Raw genomic sequence first — 16,562 nt, 5'->3', positions numbered from 1 at the left:
GCAAAATGTGGCAAAGAAATTACATTTATGTCCTGAAAACAAAGCGTTATGTTTGTGGCAAATCAACACAACATCACTGAGTATCACTCTATCAAGCATGGTGGTGGCTGCATTATGTTATGGATATGCTTGTCATCACCAAGGACTAGGGAGTTTTTATTTTTGTGATAAAAAGAAACGACATAGAGCACAGTCAAAATCCTAGAGGAAAACCTGGTTAAGTCAGCTTTCCAACAGACACTGGGAGACAAATGTACCTTTCAGCAGGACAATAACCTAAAACACAAGGCCAAATATACAATGGTTGCTTAGCACGACAACATTGAATGTTACTGAGTGGCCTAGTTACAGTTTTGACTTAAATCGGTTTGAAAATATATGACAAGACTTGAAAATGGCTGTCTAGCAATTATCAACAACCAACTTGACAGAGCTGGAAGGATTTTTAAGAGAATAATGTGCAAATCTTGTACAATCCAGGTGTGCAACGCTCTTAGACACTTACCCAGAAAGACTCACAGCTGTAATCGCTGCCAAAGGTGGAACATGCATTGACTCAGGCGTGTGAATACCTATGTAAATGAGATATTTCTGTATTTCATTTTTTCTCTACATTTGCAAAAAGGTATTTGGTTAGAAAAAAATTATATTTCATCCGTTTTGAGTTCAGGCTGTAACACAGCAAAATTTGGAATAACTCAAAGGGTATGAATACTTTCTGAAGGTACTAAATAAAGCATACACCAGCATGGTATACCTGTGCATTAGATACAGGGTAAAATGCTGAGGATGAGTAGTAGTAATATTTCACTAGATAAGTGTTGCTGTCCAATGTCATTGTCCTAACATGTATCAATCCTGTCCAGTTGTCAGAAAGATGAAGAAGAAGGAGAAACAGAAGAAAAGAAAGGCATACGAGCCCAAGCTGACAGCAGAAGGTAATTTCACTCTAAATTCAGTAATGTCTTTGTTGTATGTCTTTGGTCTCATAAGCGCTTCACTTTCTCTGTGTTGTTTACTCAACAGAACTGATGGACTCCTCCACGTTCAAGAGGTTCTCAGCCAGTGTGGACAACATTCTGGAGAGCTTGGAGGACATTGACTTCAATGCCATGGGTATGCATTATTCATTATCTACTTTACATATTTATTTATTTTCAATTTTCTTCAGAGGTTTGAATGACATTTCTACCAAGAATGGGAAAGATAACATTGTGATTGTTTGATTTCTTTTCAAATGTAATTTGATATCAGCCATAGTAATGCTCAGTTATAAATGACGGTGACAGAACTGCCAACTGTAACTCCACAACTCTCGTCAACAGATGACGATGAGATCCCACAGGAGCTTCTGCTGGGGAAACACCAGCTGAGTGAACTGGCCAGCGAATCTGCTAAGATCAAGGCCATGGGCATCACCTTCAGGGTAACAAAGGGGAACACGATGCAGGTTGATGTCAATCTTTTTGGCATTCTGTTATATTTTTCTCATCTGTCTCATCCGTAGCTTTCATCTGGTAAGTTGGTGAAGGTCCTGAACATCCTGGAGAAAAACATTCAGGACGGGTCCAAACTCTCCACACTGATGAACCATGTAAGTTGTCCCCACATATGGTTTCCCAGACCCAGATTTAGTCTTCTGGCCTAAGAAGCATGTTCCATTGAGAAGTTCCACATGTCTGAACATCTTCTCTCTCTGTCCAATAGGACGCAGACGCAGAAGACGAGGAGCGACTGTGGCGTGACCTCATCATGGAGCGCGTGACAAAGTCAGCTGACGCCTGTCTGACTGCCCTCAACATCATGACGTCGGCCCGCATGCCCAAGGCGGTGTACATCGAGGATGTGATTGAGAGGGTGCTGCAGTACACCAAGTTTCACCTGCAAAACACCCTCTACCCTCAGTATGACCCTGTCTACAGAGTGGACCCTCACGGAGGTCAGCACCCTAACCCCACCTTACTATCAAAATCAATTGGAACAAACCCATTTAACATAATGTGGTGAGAACTGGCTACATAAATGTCCAGTCACAGTCTTCATACACTCTGTTAAACTTTGAGTTTGACGGTGCTTTGTTCAAGACCAGAGCACCCAGAACATTTGAAAGAAGGTTCATGTGAAGTATGTACACGGTGTGTACATACAAGACAGTGTGGTCCACTCGGAACTACCTGGGCCACTGTTATGCATATCCCTGCCATGACTGACTAAGGAAAGGGTCTCTGCTCTTCATTTTTTATCAACTTTTATTAATTGTCTTTCTTCTCCCCTCTCACCCAGGTGGCTTGCTGAGCTCCAGGGCTAAGAGAGCCAAAAGCTCCACACACAAGCAAAGGGTGATCATCATGCTCTACAACAAGGTGTGTGACATCGTCAGCAACATCTCTGAGCTCCTGGAGATACAGCTGTTGACTGACACCACCATCCTGCAGGTGAGACTCCGCTCCTAGTGCTATCCCTGGGGGTCATGATTTCTGACCTCTGCTTGCTTACCTTATAACTCTTCTCACTCTCCTTCCCTCAGGTCTCCTCCATGGGCATCACTCCATTCTTTGTGGAGAGTGTCAGTGAGCTACAGCTGTGTGCCATCAAACTAGTGACTGCGGTAAGAATCCAAACCAGGGTTTCCATGGAGTTCTGCCTTTGTTCTAGAATATATTTCCTTTTATTGTGCTTCCATTACATACATCCCTTGTATAGCAGTGCCAGGGTTGCTCTTGATGTGGTGCCTCAAACCTGGGTTCCCATGGAGTTCTGGATTTGTTCGAGAATACACTATATTCCGTTTGTGTATAGTCGTTGCCAAAAGTTTTGAGAATGACACAAATATTAATTTTCACAAAGTCTGCTGCCTCAGTTTGTATGATGGCAATTTGCATATACTCCAGAATGTTATGAAGAGTGAGCAGATGAATTGCAATTAATTGCAAAGTCACTCTTTGCAATTAAATAAGGGCTTCACGGGCAAGGATATTGCTGCCAGATTGCACCTAAGTTAACCATTTATCGGATCATCAAGAACTTCAAGGAGAGCGGTTCAATTGTCGTGAAGAAGGCTTCAGGGCGCCCAAGAGTCCAGCAAGCGCCAGGACCGTCTCCTAAAGTTGATTCAGCTGCGGGATCGGTGCACCACCAGTACAGAGCTTGCTCAGGAATGGCAGCATCTGCACGCACAGTGAGGCGGAGACTTTTGGAGGATGGCCTGGTGTCAAGAATGGCAGCAAAGAAGCCACTTCTCTCCAGGAAAAACATCAGGGACAGACTAATTTACATTTAAGTCATTTAGCAGACGCTCTTATCCAGAGCGACTTACAAATTGGTGCATTCACCTTATAGTATCCAGTGGAACAACCACTTTACAAAAGTGCATCTAAATCTTTTAAGGGGGGGGTTAGAAGGATTACTTTATCCTATCCCAGGAATTCCTTGAAGAGGTGGGGTTTCAGGTGTCTCCGGAAGGTGGTGATTGACTCCGCTGTCCTGGCGTCGTGAGGGAGCTTGTTCCACCATTGGGGTGCCAGAGCAGCGAACAGTTTTGACTGGGCTGAGCGGGAACTGTGCTTCCTCAGAGGTAGGGAGGCGAGCAGGCCAGAGGTGGATGAACGGAGTGCCCTTGTTTGGGTGTAGGGCCTGATCAGAGCCTGAAGGTACGGGGGTGCCGTTCCCCTCACAGCTCCGTAGGCAAGCACCACGGTCTAATATTCTGCAAAAGGTACAGGGATTGGGCTGCTGAGGACTGGGGTAAAGTCATTTTCTCTGATGAATCCCCTTTCCAATTGTTTTGGACATCCGGAAAAAAGCTTGTCCGGAGAAGACAAGGTGAGCGCTACCATCAGTCCTGTGTCATGCCAACAGTAAAGCATCCTGAGACCATTCATGTGTGGGGTTGCTTCTCAGCCAAGGGAGTGGGCTCATTCACAATTTTGCCTAAGAACACATCCATGAATAAAGAATGGTACCAACACATCCTCCGAGAGCAACTTCTCCCAACCATCCAGGAATAGTTTGGTGATGAACAATGCCTTTTCCAGCATGATGGAGCACCTTGCCTAGAGGCAAAAGTGATAACTAAGTGGCTCGGGGAACAAAACATCGACATTTTGGGTCCATGGCCAGGAAACTCCCCAGACCTTAATCCCATTGAGAACTTGTGGTCAATCCTCAAGAGGCGGGCAACAAAATCCCACAAATTCTGACAAATTCCAAGCATTGATTATGCAAGAATGGGCTGCCATCAGTCAGGATGTGGCCCAGAAGTTAATTGACAGCATGCCAGGCCGGATTGCAGAGGTCTTGAAAAAGAAGGGTCAACACTGCAAATATTGACTCTTTGCATCAACTTCATGTAATTGTCAATAAAAGCCTTTGACACTTATGAAATGCTTGTAATTATACTTCAGTATTCCATAGTAACATCTGACAAAAATATCTAAAGACACTGAAGCAGCAAACTTTGTGGAAATTAATATTTGTCTCATTCTCAAAACTTTTGGCCACGACTGTATGTATTATGTATTGCAATGTCAGGGTAACTCTAATGATGAGCCTTTCCTCTGGACCCCCCCCCCCAGGTGTTCTCTCGCTATGAAAAACACAGGCAGCTCATCCTGGAAGAGATCTTCACCTCTCTGGCCAGACTACCCACCAGCAAACGCAGCCTCAGGAACTTTAGGTAACTGCACCGACAGAGAACATGTGCCACGAGAGACCACACAAATCAGGAGTTCTCAAGGAGAATTTCAGAAATGCTAATAATGTTATGAAACCATTTTCTTGTTCTTTTCAGAATGTTTATCTAGTTTCAGGTTTTAATGTCACCTGCCCAAGGAGTGTGAAATGCCTTTCTTGCTAGCTCTAAACCGAACAATGCCGTAATCAATATCGATGTAGCACTAAAAATAACATAAGGTAGAACAAGAACGCGCTATATCTCACCCATCTACACACAATACCCCATAATGACAAAGTGAAATAAAAAAAATTGGTGCAAATTTATTGAAAATGAAATACAGAAATATCTCATTTACATAAGTATTCACACCCCTGAGACAGTACTTTGTAGAAGCACCTTTGGCAGCAATTACATCTGTGAGTTTTTCTGGGTAGGTCTCTAATAGCTTTCCACACCTGGATTGTGCAACATTTGCCCATTATTCTTTTTAAAATTCTTCAAGCTCTGTCAAATTGGTTGTTAATCATTGCTAGACAGCCATTTTCAAATCAAATGTATTTATATAGCCCTTCTTACATCAGCTGATATCTCAAAGTGCTGTACAGAAACCCAGCTTAAAACCCCAAACAGCAAGCAATGCAGGTGTAGAAGCACGGTGGCTAGGAAAAACTCCCTAGAAAGGCCAAAACCTAGGAAGAAACCTAGAGAGGAACCAGGCTATGAGGGGTGGCCAGTCCTCTTCTGGCTGTGCCGGGTGGAGATTATAACAGAACATGGCCAAGATGTTCAAATGTTCATAAATGACCAGCATGGTCAAATAATAATAATCACAATAGTTGTCGAGGGTGCAACAAGTCAGCACCTCAAGAGTAAATGTCAGTTGGCTTTTCATAGCCGATCATTGAGAGTATCTCTACCGCTCCTGCTGTCTCTAGGGAGTTGAAAACAGCAGGTCTGGGACAGGTAGCACGTCCGGTGAACAGGTCAGGGTTCTATAGCCGCAGGCAGAACAGTTGAAACTAGAGCAGCAGCACGGCCAGGTGGACTGAGGACAGCAAGGAGTCATCATGTCAGGTAGTCCTGAGGCATGGTCCTAGGGCTCAGGTCCTCAGAGAGAGAGAAAGAAAGAAAGAAAGAGAGAAAGAGAGAATTAGAGAGCATACTTAAATTCACATAGGACACCGGATAAGACAGGAGAAATACTCCAGATATAACAGACTGACCCTAGCCCCCCGACACATAAACTACTGCAGCATAAATACTGGAGGCTGAGACAGGAGGGGTCAGGAGACACTGTGACCCCATCCGATGATACCCCCGGACAGGGCCAAACAGGAAGGATATAACCCCACCCACTTTGCCAAAGCACAGCCCCCACACCACTAGAGGGATATCTTCAACCACCAACTTACCATCCTGAGACAAGGCCGAGTATAGCCCACAAAGATCTCCGCCACGGCACAACCCAGGGGGGGGGGGCGCCAACCCAGACAGGAAGACCACGTCAGTGACTCAACCCACTGAAGTGACGCACCCCTCCTAGGGACCGCATGGAAGAACACCAATAAGCCAGTGACTCAGCCCCTGTAATAGGGTAGAGGCAGAGAATCCCAGTGGAGAGGGGAACCGGCCAGGCAGAGACAGCAAGGGCGGTTCGTTGCTCCAGAGCCTTTCCGTTCACCTTCACACTCCTGGGCCAGACTACACTCAATCATAGGACCCACTGAAGAGATGAGTCTTCAGTAAAGACTTAAAGGTTGAGACCGAGTCTGCATCTCTCACATGGGTAGGCAGACCATTCCATAAAAATAGAGATATATAGGAGAGAAAGCCCTGCCTCCAGCTGTTTCCTTAGAAATTCAAGGGACAATTAGGAGGCCTGTGTCTTGTGACCGTAGCATACGTGTAGGTATGTACGGCAGGACCAAATCGGAAAGATAGGTAGGAGCAAGCCCATGTAATGCTTTGTAGGTTAGCAGTAAAACCTTGAAATCAGCCCTTGCCTTAACAGGAAGCCAGTGTAGGGAGACTAGCACTGGAGTAATATGATCACATTTTTTGGTTCTAGTCAGGATTCTAGCAGCCGTATTTAGCACTAACGGAAGTTTATTTAGTGCTTTATTCGGGTAGCCGGAAAGTAGAGCATTGCAGTAGTCCAACCTAGAAGTAACAAAAGCATGGATTAATTTTTCTGCATCATTTGTGGACAAAAAGTTTCTGATTTTTGCAATGTTACGTAGATGGAAAAAAGATGACCTTGAAACAGTCTTGATATGTTCTTCAAAAGAGAGATCAGGGTCCAGAGTAACGCCGAGGTCCTTCACAGTTTTATTTGAGAAGACTGTACAACCATCAAGATTAATTGTCAGATTTAACAGAAGATCTCTTTGTTTCTTGGGACCTAGAACAAGCATCTCTGTTTTGTCCGAGTTTAAAAGTAGAAAGTTTGCAGCCATCCACTTCCTTATGTCTCAAACACAGGCTTCTAGCGAGGGCAATTTTGGGGCTTCACCATGTTTCATTGAAATGTACAGCTGTGTGTCATCCACATAGCAGTGAAATTTAACATTATGTTTTCGAATGACATCCCCAAGAGGTAAAATATATAGTGAAAAAAATAGTGGTCCTAAAACGGAACCTTGAGGAACACTGAAATTTACAGTTGATTTGTCAGAGGACAAACCATTCACAGAGACAAACTGATATCGTTCCGACAGATAAGGTCTAAACCAGGCCAGAACTTGTCTGTGTAGACCAATTTGGGTTTCCAATCTCTCCAAAAGAATGTGGTGATCGATGGTATCAAAAGCGGCACTAAGATCTAGGAGCACGAGGACAGATGCAGAGCCTCGGTCTGACGTCATTAAAAGGTCATTTACCACCTTCACAAGTGCAGTCTCAGTGCTATGATGGGGTCTAAAACCAGACTGAAGCGTTTCGTATACATTGTTTGTCTTCAGGAAGGCAGTGAGTTGCTGCGCAACAGCTTTTTCAAAAAAAATTGAGAGGAATGGAAGATTGGATATAGGCCGATAGTTTTTTATATTTTCTGGGTCAAGGTTTGGCTTTTTCAAGAGAGGCTTTATTACTGCCACTTTTAGTGAGTTTGGTACACATCCGGTGGATAGAGAGCCGTTTATTATGTTCAACATAGGAGGGCCAAGCACAGGAAGCAGCTCTTTCAGTAGTTTAGTTGGAATAGGGTCCAGTATGCAGCTTGAAGGTTTAGAGGTCATGATTATTTTCATCATTGTGTCAAGAGATATAGTACTAAAACACTTTAGTGTCTCCCTTGATCCTAGGTCCTGGCAGAGTTGTGCAGACTCAGGACAACGGAGCTTTGGAGGAATGCGCAGATTTAAAGAGGAGTCCGTAATTTGCTTTCTAATGATCATGATCTTTTCCTCAAAGAAGTTCATGAATTTATTACTACTGAAGTGAAAGCCATCCTCTCTTGGGGAATGCTGCTTTTTAGTTAGCTTTGCGACAGTATCAAAAATAAATTTCGGATTGTTCTTATTTTCCTTAATTAAGTTGGAAAAATAGGATGATCGAGCAGCAGTGAGGGCTCTTCGATACTGCACGGTACTGTCTTTCCAAGCTAGTCGGAAGACTTCCAGTTTGGTGTGGCACCATTTCCGTTCCAATTTTCTGGAAGCTTGCTTCAGAGCTCGTGTATTTTCTGTATACCAGGGATCTAGTTTTTTATGACAAATGTTTTTTGTTTTTAGGGGTGGAACTGCATCTAGGGTATTTCGCAAAGTTAAATTGAGTTCCTCAGTTTGGTGGTTAACTGATTTTTGTCCTCTGATGTCCTTGGGTAGGCAGAGGGAGTCTGGAAGGGCATCAAGGAATCTTTGGGTTGTCTGAGAATTTATAGCACGAAATTTGATGCTCCTTGGTTGGGGTCTGAGCAGATTATTTGTTGCGATTGCAAACGTAATAAAATGGTAGTCCGATAGTCCAGGACTATGAGGAAAAACATTAAGATCCACAACATTTATTTCACGGGACAAAACTAGGTCCAGAGTATGACTGTGGCAGTGAGTAGATCCAGAGACATGTTGGACAAAACCCACTGAGTTGATGATGGCTCCGAAAGCCTTTTGGAGTGGGTCTGTGGACTTTTCCATGTGAATATTAAAGTCACCAAAAATTAGAATATTATTTGCTGTGACTACAATGTCCGATAGGAATTCAGGGAACTCAGTGAGGAACGCTGTATATGGCTCAGGAGGCCTGTAAACAGTAGCTATAAAAAGTGATTGAGTAGGCTGCATAGATTTCATGACTAGAACCTCAAAAGACAAAAACATCGTTGTTTTTTTTTCAGGTCTTGGCATAGATGTTAATATAGATTTCAAAACTGTAATTCGGCCACTCTGGAACATTCACAGTCTTCTTGGTAAGCGACTTTGTGTAGATTTGGCCCCGTGTTTTATGTTATTTTCCTGCTGAAAGGTGACTTCATCTTCCAGTGTCTTGTGGAAAGCTGTTCTTAGCGCCATTCTATTTATTTTTTCCTTGAAAAACTCCCCACACCTTAATGATTACATACCCATAATATGATGCAGACACCACTATGCCACCATGTGGACTACAGGAAAAGGAGGGCCGAACACGTCCCCATTCACATCGGTGCTGAGTGGAGCGGGTCAAGCGTTTCAAGTTCCTTGGTGTCCACATCACCAACAAACTATCATGGTCCGAACACACCAAGAAAGTCGTGAAGAGGGCACGACAACTCCTTTTCCCCCTCAGGAGACTGAAAAGATTTGACATGGGTCCCCAGATACCTCAAAAAGTTCTACAGCTGCACCATTGAGAGCATCCTGACCGGTTGCATCACCGCCTGGTATGGAAACTGCTCGGCCTCCAACCGTAAGTCGCTGCAGAGGGTAGTGCGTATGGCCCAGTACATTACTGGGGCCAAGATTCCTGCCATCCAGGACCTATATACTAGGCGGTGTCAGAGGAAGGCCCAAAGGATTGTCAAAGACTCCAGTCAACCATAGTCATAGACTGTTCTCTCTGCTACCGCATGGCAAGTAGTACCGGAGCGCCAAATCTAGGTCCAAAAGGATCCTTAACAGCTTCTACCACCAAACCATAAGACTGCTGAACAATTAATCAAATGGCCACCGGGACTATTTGCATTGACCCCCCCCCCCCCCCCACACACACTTTGTTTTTACACTGCTGCTATTCACTTTTTAATATTACCCCCTACCTACATGTACAAATTACCTCGACTAACCTGTATCCCCGCACATTGACTCGGTACTGGTACCCCCTGTATATAGCCTCATTATTGTTATATTATAGTGTTACATTTTAAAATGTCATTAAATGTTTTACTTTAGTTTATTTAGTAAATATTTTCTTAACTCTCTTAAAACCGCATTGTTGGTTAAGGGCTTGTAAGTAAGCATTTCACTGTTGTATTCGGCACATGTGACAAATACATTTGATTTTACTAAGCACACACCCCTGTGGGGCCCCCATGTTGAGGGTCAGCCTATCCCTCACCACCTGGGGTCGGCCTATCAGGAAGTCCAGGATCCAGCTGCATAGGGAGGTGTTCAGTCCCAGGATCCTAAGCTTGGTGATGAGCTGAGAGGAGACAATGGTGTTGAACGCTTAGCTGAACAGCATTCTCACATAGGTATTCCTCTTATCTAGGTGGGGGTGCAGTGTGGAGTGCAATTGAGGTTGTCTGTATGTGTATTTGTCTATATGTGTGTCCCTAGGCTGAACAGCAGTGATAAGGATGGGGAGCCCATGTACATCCAGATGGTAACAGCTCTGGTGCTTCAGCTTATCCAATGTGTGGTGCACCTCCCGAACAACAGGGACAGCCACGACGAGTATGATAAGAAGGTATGTTAGGGATGGCCATGCCGACTGGGCTAGGAATCATCTGATGGACATCTTGACCAAATACTTTTATTCACAATTGCTTGCTCTTTTCAAGGTGGACCAAGATGTCCTGATCACGAACTCTTATGAGACGGCAATGCGAGCAGCTCAGAACTTCCTGTCCGTCTTCCTAAAGAAGTAAGATGATCTCTCTAAACAGCCTTTCATTATTTCACAATCAAACTAGATTAGAACTGTTAATAGAAAATGGTGTAAGATGTCTCTTTATGATACTGTTACCTCTTTGACCAAACCTCTGTGTTCCTCTGTCTGTGTTTCAGGTGTGGCAGTAAGCAGGGAGAGGAGGACTATCGCCCACTGTTTGAAAACTTTGTCCAGGACCTGCTGTCTACGGTGAACAAACCAGAGTGGCCAGCTGCTGAGCTTCTCCTCAGTCTGCTGGGTCGTCTGCTGGTGAGTCCATCCGTCATAGCTAAACCAATCAGTTATTGGTCAGCAGTAGAGCTATTGATAAAAGCACATGGGACTCCTCTGGTGAGTGGGGTTATTTGCTGTTGTGGAAAGAAAAAGCAGCCTGAATGACACTCTTCTCCCTATCCTCTGTTCCAGGTGCATCAGTTTAGCAATAAGCAGACAGAGATGGCTCTGAGGGTGGCATCGCTAGACTACCTGGGCACCGTCGCTGCCCGCCTGCGCAAAGACGGCGTCACCAGCAAGATGGACCAGCGCTCCATCGACCGCATCCTCAGAGAGGTAGCTAGGCGTTCAGTCTGACCATAACAATCCTCAAAGTCAACTGTCATTCAAGATATACACAGAAAAATGCTAACACAATGTTGTTGCTGTTTTGTTAACAACCTAGACTCAAGGCAATGATGAGACACAGCAGCTGCAGAAGGCCCTGTTGGACTACATGGATGAGAACGCAGAGACGGATCCATCTCTAGTTGTGAGTGTATTTTCTGAAAATACTGTAATTATAGCTACACTATATTCAGTGGTGTAAAGTATTTAGCCAAGGAAAAATACTTGAAAGCACTACTTAAGTCGTTTTTTGGGGTATCTGTAATTTACTATTTATATTTTTGACTACTTTTACTTCACTCCATTCTTAAAGGAAATAATGTACTTTTTACTCCATACATCTACTCTGACACCCCAAAGTACCGAAAAAGGGTCCATTCACACACTTATCAAGAGATCCCTGGTCATCCCTACTGCCTCTGATCTGGCGGACTCACTAAACACACATGCTTTGTTTGTAAATTATGTCCGAGTGTTGGATCATGCCCCTGGCTATCCGTAAATTAAAAAAAAACAAGAAAATTGTGCCGTCTGGTTTGCTTAACCTGTTAGGGCTAGGGGGCAGTATTGACACGGCTGGATAAAAAAACATACCCGATTTAATCTGGTTACCACTCCTACCCAGTAACTAGAATATGCATATACTTATTACATATGGATAGAAAACACCCTAAATTTTCTAAAACTGTTTGAATGGTGTCTGTGAGTATAACAGAACTCATTTGGCAGGCAAAACCCTGAGACATTTTCTGACAGGAAGTGGATACCTGATGTGTTGTATTACCTTTAAACCTATCCCATTGAAAAACACAGGGGCTGAGGAATATTTTGGCACTTCCTATTGCTTCCACTAGATGTCACCAGCCTTTACAAAGTGTTTTGAGTCTTCTGGAGGGAGATCTGACCGAACAAGAGCCATGGAACGATGATGGCCCATTAGACACCTGGCGCGCGAGTTCATGTTGGGTACCCTCGTTCCAATACGTTATAAAAGAGTATGCATTCGTCCACCTTGAATATTATTCATGTTCTGGTTAAAAAAGGCCCTAATGATTTATGCTATACAACGTTTGACATGTTTGAACGAACGTAAATATATTTTTTCCCCTCGTTCATGACGAGAAGTCCGGCTGGCTTAGATCATGTGCTAACAAGACGGAGATTTTTGGACATAAATGATGAGCTTTTTTGAACAAAACTACATTCGTTATGGACCTGTGATACCTGGAAGTGACATCTGATGAAGAGAATCAAAGGTAATGGATTATTTACATAGTATTTTCGATTTTAGATCTCCCCAACATGACGTCTAGTCTGTATCGCAACGCGTATTTTTCTGGGCGCAGTGCTCAGATTATTGCAAAGTGTGATTTCCCAGTAAGGTTATTTTTAAATCTGGCAAGTTGATTGCGTTCAAGAGATGTAAATCTATAATTCTTTAAATGACAATATAATATTTTACCAATGTTTTCTAATTTTAATTATTTAATTTGTGACGCTGACTTGACTGCCGGTTATTGGAGGGAAACGATTTCCTCAACATCAATGCCATAGTAAAACGCTGTTTTTGGATATAAATATGAACTTGATAGAACTAAAAATGCATGCATTGTCTAACATAATGTCCTAGGAGTGTCATCTGATGGAGATTGTAAAAGGTTAGTGCATCATTTTAGCTGGTTTTATGGTTTTGGTGACCCTGTCTTTGAATTGACAAAACATTACACACAACTCTTGTAAATGTACTGTCCTAACATACTCTAAATTTATGCTTTCGCCGTAAAACCTTTTTGAAATCGTAAAACGTGGTTAGATTAAGGAGATGTTTATCTTTCAAAGGGTGTAAAATAGTTGTATGTTTGAAAAATTTGAATTTTGACAATTATTTGGATTCAAATTTGCCGCTCTTGAAATGCACCTGCTGTTGATGGAGTGCACCACGGGTGGCACGCTAGCGTCCCACCTAGCCCATAGAGGTTAACTCTTGAAGCGCTCGTTCGGCATGCGGGATCAACATCCAGCGAAAAATCATATCGCCATATTCATAACCGAACCATAGCAAAAAAAAAAAAAAAAATGTATTCTCAAATATAGGACTATTTTATATCGTTTTATAGATCCTGAATCGAAACCACGTTGTCCGATTTCAAAAAGGCTTTACAGCAAAAGCAAAACATTAGATTATGTTTGAGGAGTATATCGTCAAAGTAGCCACATAGCCATTTTCCGACCAACCACATGCATCACAAATAACCAAAAAACAGCTAAATGCAGCACTAACCTTTGACAATCTTCATCAGATGACACTCCTAGGACATCATGTTACACAATACATGCATTCTTTTGTTCGATAAAGTTCATATTTATATATAAAAACAGCATTTTACATCGGCGCGTGACGTTGAGAAACTATTTTCCCTCAAATGCATCCGGTGAATCAGCACTACAATTTACTAAATTACTATTCGAAAACATTTTTTAAATGTAATATTGTCATTCAAAGAATTATAGATTAACATCTCGTGAAAGCACCCGCATTGCCTGATTCAAAAATAACTTTACTGGGAAATCACACTTTGCAATAAAAGGGGATGCTATACTCAGAAAAATAGGCTAGCGATACAGGTCAGCGCCATCTTGGAACAATCGAATATCAAATCTACTCTTGAATACTATTGTAAATATTCCCTTACCTTTGATTATCTTCATCAGAAGGCACTTCCAGGTCCACAACAAATATAGTTTTGTTCGAAAAAGTTAATAATTTATGTCCCAATAGATTCTTCTTGTTAGCGCGTTCCGAAGGCTACTCAAAATGTACCGTAGTGCGCGAGACTTCTCGTCACGAAAGTGCAAAAAATAAATATTTAAGTTCGTTCAAACATGTCAAACGTTGTATAACATAAATCTTTAGGGCCTTTTTCAACCAGGGCTTCAATAATATTCAAGGGGGACGGTTGCATTGTCTTTCTAAACGTTTCGAACGGGGAGGGTAGCCAGCGGCGTCCGCGTCATAATGGTAATGGCCCTCCCCCTATGACCACGTTCCACAGCCTCTCATTCGGTCAGTTTGTACTGTAGAAGACTCAAACCACTTTGTAAAGACTGGGGACATCTAGTGGAAGCCATAGGAAGTGCTCAATGAATCCAATCTCACGATGTGTTTTATAGGCAAAGTGCTGAAGTTGAGTCTGCAAATCAGATTTCCACTTCCTGTTAGGATCTGTCTCGGGGTTTTGACTGCCATATGAGTTCTGTTATACTCACAGACACCATTCAAACAGTTTTAGAAACTTTAGGGTGTTTTCTATCCACATCTACTAATTATATGCATATCCTAGCTTCTGAGTTTGAGTAGGAGGCCGTTTAAAATGGGCACGTATTTTTTTCAAAAATCGCTGTAGCGCCCCCTATCCTTGGCGTGCGTCAAGAGGTTTTAATATTAGGAATTTGAAATGATTTATACTTTCACTTTTACTTTCGATATCTAGTATATTTTAGCAATTACGTTTACTTTTGATAAGTATATGTAAAACCAAATACTTTTAGACTTTTAATCAAGTAGTATTTTACTGGGTGACTAACTTTTACTAGAGTCGTTTTCTATTAAGGTATCTTTACTTTTACTCAAGTATGACAATTGGGTACTTTTTCCACCATTGCCGTTATTCACATATCAGGTTTGAGATGTAACTGTTGATTTCTGCTGCTGCCTTCAGTTTGCCAGGAAGTTCTACATTGCCCAGTGGTTCAGGGACACTTTGACAGAGATGGAGAAGGCCATGAAGTCTCAGAACCAGCGAGGGGATGAGGACTCTTCTGAAGGCCAGCACCACGCCAAGGACATCGAGACCACCGGAGAGATCATGCAGAGAGCCGAGGCACGCAAGAAGTACCTCCGCAACATTATCAAGACTGCGCCCTCGCAGTTCAGCACACTGAGGTAGGACTCAACCCTTACTGTCCCACTGTCAGCGCTTCAACCTCAGTGTTTGCCTGTGTCTCTTTTTTTCAAATGCGTTCTTCTCTTCCACTCTTCCCCCACAGGATGAACTCTGACACTGTGGACTATGATGACTCCTGCCTGATTGTCAGATATTTGGCCTCTATGAGGCCATTCGCTCAGAGCTTCGATATTTATTTAACACAGGTAAGAGTATGCAAGAGTGATTTGATTAAGTTCCTCCATGCGTGTGTGTTGTGAACCAGAGTGTGGTTAATTTGGTGCATGGTTTGTAAATAATCCCTCTCTCGCTCCTCTTCAACAGATCCTGAGAGTGCTGGGGGAGAGTGCCATAGCTGTCAGAACTAAAGCCATGAAGTGTTTGTCTGAGGTGGTGGCTGTAGACCCCAGTATTCTGGCCAGGGTGAGTCTGCTCTACCCAACATTAAACCTGATGCACCTAAATATGCTCAGAGCCTTTTTGTCTGTGCATAAGTGTTTCCTCAGTCCTCATCCTCTCCTTCTCTCATCAGTTGGACATGCAGCGTGGGGTCCATGGTCGTCTGATGGACAACTCCACCAGTGTACGCGAGGCTGCTGTGGAGCTGCTGGGGCGTTTTGTGCTGAGCAGACCCCAGCTCACAGAGCAGTACTACGACATGCTGATCGAGAGGATACTGGTAACGAACACACACCATAATACACACCTCAACAAGCAGGCTAACGCACATCTTTATACACAGAGACCGAGTCACAGCGGGATATTCACCCTAAACACAGCTGTGAAGTGCAACTTTTTGAGCAATACTCAAACAAGCTGTCAGATAGGATAACATGGCTCAGAGCCCTTTCTGTGGGCTGTAGGAGGATGAGAAGGCATCAGCTCACACAGAGCAGTGAGAATTGGAACTGGGCCGATGAAGCTTGCCACCTCTAGCTGAGGGTTCATTCCAAGTGTAAAAGTTCACTTAAGGTAATATCCTTTTCTCCACACTGCCACCTATGGCTCTGCTGGAGAACTGCAGGCTTCTCAAACGTAAATGAAGTGCCGATGAGAACCTATAATTTCTGCTTTACTCAACAAGAGTTACTCCGATTTGTCATTTTGTTAATATGACATATATTTCATGTTTAACTTATTTTGGATAATATATATTATGATCGCTTGTAATAAAAATTAGAAAATGCAGGGGGAAGTAACCCTGGAGTGACATTGTGTAAATATGGTGGAAGTTGCCTTAGCATCAGCATCTGGGTCCT

General features: G+C 43.1%; 1 protein-coding gene across 4 annotated transcripts in view; it reads left to right on the top strand.

Moving 5' to 3' along the window:
- LOC106568173 (nipped-B-like protein B) overlaps window positions 1-16,562 on the top strand; it is a 74,873-nt gene that overhangs the window by 43,792 nt on the left and 14,519 nt on the right. For all 4 annotated transcript variants that reach the window (XM_014138270.3, XM_014138269.3, XM_014138271.3 and 1 more), the window contains exons 14-30: window positions 867-938; window positions 1,027-1,116; window positions 1,326-1,426; window positions 1,508-1,594; window positions 1,708-1,939; window positions 2,284-2,435; window positions 2,528-2,608; window positions 4,575-4,675; window positions 10,426-10,555; window positions 10,650-10,732; window positions 10,876-11,008; window positions 11,165-11,308; window positions 11,418-11,504; window positions 15,079-15,302; window positions 15,407-15,509; window positions 15,628-15,726; window positions 15,836-15,982. In XM_014138270.3, the coding sequence (XP_013993745.1) occupies window positions 867-938; window positions 1,027-1,116; window positions 1,326-1,426; window positions 1,508-1,594; window positions 1,708-1,939; window positions 2,284-2,435; window positions 2,528-2,608; window positions 4,575-4,675; window positions 10,426-10,555; window positions 10,650-10,732; window positions 10,876-11,008; window positions 11,165-11,308; window positions 11,418-11,504; window positions 15,079-15,302; window positions 15,407-15,509; window positions 15,628-15,726; window positions 15,836-15,982 (2,066 nt within the window). The remainder of the gene's footprint in view (window positions 1-866; window positions 939-1,026; window positions 1,117-1,325; window positions 1,427-1,507; window positions 1,595-1,707; window positions 1,940-2,283; window positions 2,436-2,527; window positions 2,609-4,574; window positions 4,676-10,425; window positions 10,556-10,649; window positions 10,733-10,875; window positions 11,009-11,164; window positions 11,309-11,417; window positions 11,505-15,078; window positions 15,303-15,406; window positions 15,510-15,627; window positions 15,727-15,835; window positions 15,983-16,562) is intronic.

The sequence above is a fragment of the Salmo salar genome, chromosome 13 (assembly GCF_965601325.2).
Source record: "Salmo salar chromosome 13, fSalSal1, whole genome shotgun sequence".
Lineage (NCBI taxonomy): Eukaryota > Metazoa > Chordata > Actinopteri > Salmoniformes > Salmonidae > Salmo > Salmo salar.
Note: the sequence above shows the minus strand (reverse complement) of the source record. Positions and strands in the feature narration are given on the sequence as shown.